Below are 4083 nucleotides of genomic sequence, written 5' to 3'. Positions count from 1 at the left end.
TTAATTTTAAATGTCTGCACGCTTGTTTATGAAGTTCCAGCTTAACGCTAAATTTGACTGTAAACAAAGTGAATAACAAAAGCGTTTTGACTAAATAGATTATGTATATACATAGTGAATAACTCAGTGTGAGGGCAGGACCAGGAGAATGTATTTGCATAAAAATTTATTAAAGCAAAAATGTTTCGGGTAGGCGTCGGAGCCAATGATAACCATCAGTTACCACCTCTGCATGGTTGTAAGTCATGCAGAGTCCCTACGGCTTGTAGCGCTGTGGCTTTGCCGCTTAAACTCTGTAAGAGTTTTTGGGGGTGTGCGTCTATGAATAATGGCGGTGGCTGAAATAAAAAGTGTTACACCATGTTACAGTTTTGCTCGTCACTGTAAATATTGCGCAATACTCAGAGCTACCATTGTGATTTTTTTAAATTTTTTTTTTTGAAATGGAATATTTTCAAAAAAGAAATTTATTACTTCTTTTTATAGAGAATTTTGATGTGTGTATGTGTGAATTCAAGCTCAAATTTCATATTTATGTATTATTTATGTTTGTCCATCAACCCTAACAATTTTAAATACAGTGAAACCCGCTTAAGTACCCCCCCGCTTAAGTATCCAACATTTTGGACACCATGCATTTTTTAATGTATTCTGAAGAAAATCCCTCTCTTAAATACCTCCAAGCTTATGTACCCAACCCGCCTTAGTACCTCAATTTTTCATGCCCCATTTACAATTTTACTTATAATTTTTCCCTTTTAAGTGCTCTTTTAAAATTCCTTAAAATATTTATGTATTTTGAAATTCAGTAGCAGCGCCACACACCTTCGGTAAACAAATTCTAAAAAATCAACGGTAACTTTTAGCCATGATAAAAACATAGCAAGGTAGAACCGTTCTCTCAATTTGTCGGCCATGATTTTTTTTTTGATGTTTCCCAACATTTTAAAATCATATAAAAGTGAAAATAAAAAATTGAAATTGTTCGAAATTGTTGTTGCTTGAGATTGAAAATGAAAATGTGTGTGTGAGTTTGTGAGTAAATTTAAAAATTAAATTGTTTGGAAACGTCAAGAATTTTAAAAGTGACTCTCAGCGGTTCTAACTTACTATATTTTTATCATGCTTTTAGCCACTTGAAGCTTGCACATTATTACACTAAAATTGAATGGGCTAAAAAACTTTATACTCAAAAAACACTTCTGGAAAAATAGTTTGAAATTATGATGATTTTTTAAGTGTTCTACAAAATCTTAAGCTTAGGTTTATATGGTATTTGTTAGGGAATGAACTGCATTTTAATTGATTGGAAAATCTTAAAAATTAATAAATAAACATAAGTGGCAAACAATATTATTGTGAATTTGGTACAAAATGATATGTCCAACTTTGACTTTTTAAACAATTTAAGTCTTGTAAAAATGATATGCCATTGTACTAAATATTTTGTTAATAAAGTTTTTCTTTACATGTTTATGTATTTACATAATGCTACGATTTTGGTTTTAAACTATTAAATGTTATTATTCAAGTATTTATGTAAGTTAACAAGAAGATGTAACTACATCAGTATTATGTCCACTTAAGTATCCGCCTCGAGGTACTTAAGCGGGCTCTTTTAAGTACCCAACCCGCCAAAGTACCATAAAAAGCTGACATTTTTCGTGAGGTACTTAAGCGGGTTTTACTGTAAATCAAACACATGAAGTATAAACCCCACCCATTTTGGTATGAAACGCGCCTTATATAATACGCGAAGGCATTTTTGTTCGCTCGATTTTCAAATTATTGAAATTGAGTTGCCACCTTTAGAAACTTATATTTAATTTATTAAAAAAAATGAATAAATCAATTATTACAAAATGGGTATCAACCGAAATGGTTATGAAAAGTGTTGTTTCTTAGCTGAACTATAGGAGGGTTGCCACCTGTTTAACAAATCGCATTAGGTAAGAAAGTATCAAATATCAAAATATTAAACTTCAAACAAACTTCTAATTCTTTAATTAAAATTGTAGTTTGAATTTTTAATTAAGATCGTTGACATTTTTTATCAGTGATGGAAAAGTAGGCACCATAGTTGATGGAAAGAGTTAATAGGTTTGTTCCACACGAGCCCGCTGGTAGCCGCGGGTGCCCAAAATAGCCCAAAAAGCATTTCTTATGCTAGAAAAATACGAATACGTTCAATTTTTGGATCGTAAATGTCTTCTTCTTTGTGCACGAAACAGCCCGGACTTTTTTCCGGGCACAAATGCGCAAAAAGGCAATTTGGAATAACAGCTGTTAAAATCCGAAAGCAAATTTTATAAAAAAAGTGGAAAATATCACAGAATTTTCAGAAAATGTAGTTATTTGGAAATTTTATTAGCCATATAAGATAACTACACCCAAAATCATTGTATAGAGCTGATATGTTGATTCCGGGCACGAAATGTCGTTTTTGCGTTCCTCAAGTTTTGGACACTTTTGGCACGTGTTGGCACATTTTGGAAATTAAATGAGCTTCGGCTGTAAGCGGTTATCCAATGCACAGCATTACATACGTAGAATTATGTTGGTTTTTTGATTTCCACGTAAAAATGGTATAGCCGTGCATGCAAAAATGTCACCTGTCATTAGGTAAAGCCGTTCTCTCAGTTCGTCGGCCATGATTTTTTTTTGAAGTTTGTCAACATTTTAAAATCATATAAAATTGAGAGTAAAAAAGGAATTGTTCAAAGTTGTTGTTGTTTGAGATTGAAAATGAGAATGTGTGTGTGAGTTTTTGTGTAAAATTTTAAAACTAAATTGTTTGCAAACGTCAAGAATTTGAAAAATTCCTCTCAGCGGTTTTACCTTCCTATTTTTTTATGACGATTCTAAACCCTTCTATTGCAGAATCTAGCCTCAAAAAAGTTCACCTGGCCACACTGATGTGAATACCATAACTATGTCCATTTTAGGGTTAAATGTAAAATCAAGTGTACATAACTTTAGTTTAGTGATTTTCACCACGGGACATCACCAACAAACCCGGAATGTCAAAGGGCGTACGACATTTGACCGTGCTTGTTTACAAACTTTAAATTACAAAATTTAAATTAGATCAGAAAAGTTTTAAATAAATAGTAAAAAGTGTTGGGAGAAAGTGGTAAATATTTCACTCAGTTAAATTATAAAATTAACAAAGCATACCAAGCAGCAGAAATGAATTTTCTTCACAGTAAAAAGAAACGGGCCACAGCGCCCATACAGCTATTGCTTGTTAATTTATTAAAACTTGAGATGTAATGCTTAATTTGTGTCCGTATGCATGTATGCGTTGTATTGATTGAATAAATGGTTCATTGTGTACGCAAGAACATCTCAAAAACTTTGTTTATAAATCTAATTTGCAAGCGAAATTAATTCAACCTGCTAACACATATTCAACACACCACCATTTGTTTGGTATGTTGAAAATGTGCACGTATGTGTGTGGTGCACTACATGGTTGCATTGTGGAGTTATATTAATAGAAAACCTTTAAATGCACTTTATCCTAATTTTCTTAAAACCATTAAATAAAAAGTCGTTGCAGTATATATACAACGTGTGTAACGTTAAATTTCAGAAAATATGGATTTTAATGAAAAAGTGGAACAACTTACCAATGAAACGGCAGCATTGCGGCAAGAAGTAGCTCAGCTGAAAGGTAAAATATATAAATTTTGAAATGTTTATCTGCACTGTCTTTTATCTAATGTTTTAATTTTATTAAGAATCGCTTACAAAGCAGAATACTGTCATTGTAAAGCTAATAAAGGAACAATGCAACCTACTTCGAACACAAGAAAAGCGCATGCAGGAAAAATTGGATCAGCCACCGGTGAGCGCAAGACCATTTGTAACTATGTTCCCGATAAATTCACAGGAGGAATTAGAGTCAGTCGAAAAAACTTTATCGGAAGACAACAAAAATGAATACGTAAGCAAGACATGGTAAGATTACTCCGTTACACGGCAATTAATCATTCTTATATAACAATAGATCGCAGTTGCTAAGGCCCTATTGACCCCGGGAAGTTTTAAAAAGAATCTCAATAAAATATTGGGAGTGGA

The 4083-nt window shown here is 32.6% G+C and overlaps 1 protein-coding gene across 1 annotated transcript; it reads left to right on the top strand.

Annotated features, from left to right (window-relative positions):
- Window positions 1–3573: 3573 nt before the first annotated feature.
- Window positions 3574–4079, top strand: LOC118756959 (the record flags this gene model as incomplete). The annotated part of the gene is made up of 3 exons (XM_036491688.1): window positions 3574–3676; window positions 3744–3949; window positions 4013–4079. Coding segments are annotated over exons 1-3 (349 nt in total), but the record flags the coding sequence as incomplete, so codon positions are not given.
- Window positions 4080–4083: the final 4 nt, after the last annotated feature.

This window comes from Rhagoletis pomonella, unplaced genomic scaffold (assembly GCF_013731165.1).
Source record: "Rhagoletis pomonella isolate Grant_MI unplaced genomic scaffold, Rhpom_1.0 Rhpom_scaffold_13276, whole genome shotgun sequence".
NCBI lineage: Eukaryota > Metazoa > Arthropoda > Insecta > Diptera > Tephritidae > Rhagoletis > Rhagoletis pomonella.
This window is presented reverse-complemented; position numbering and strand designations above follow the sequence as displayed.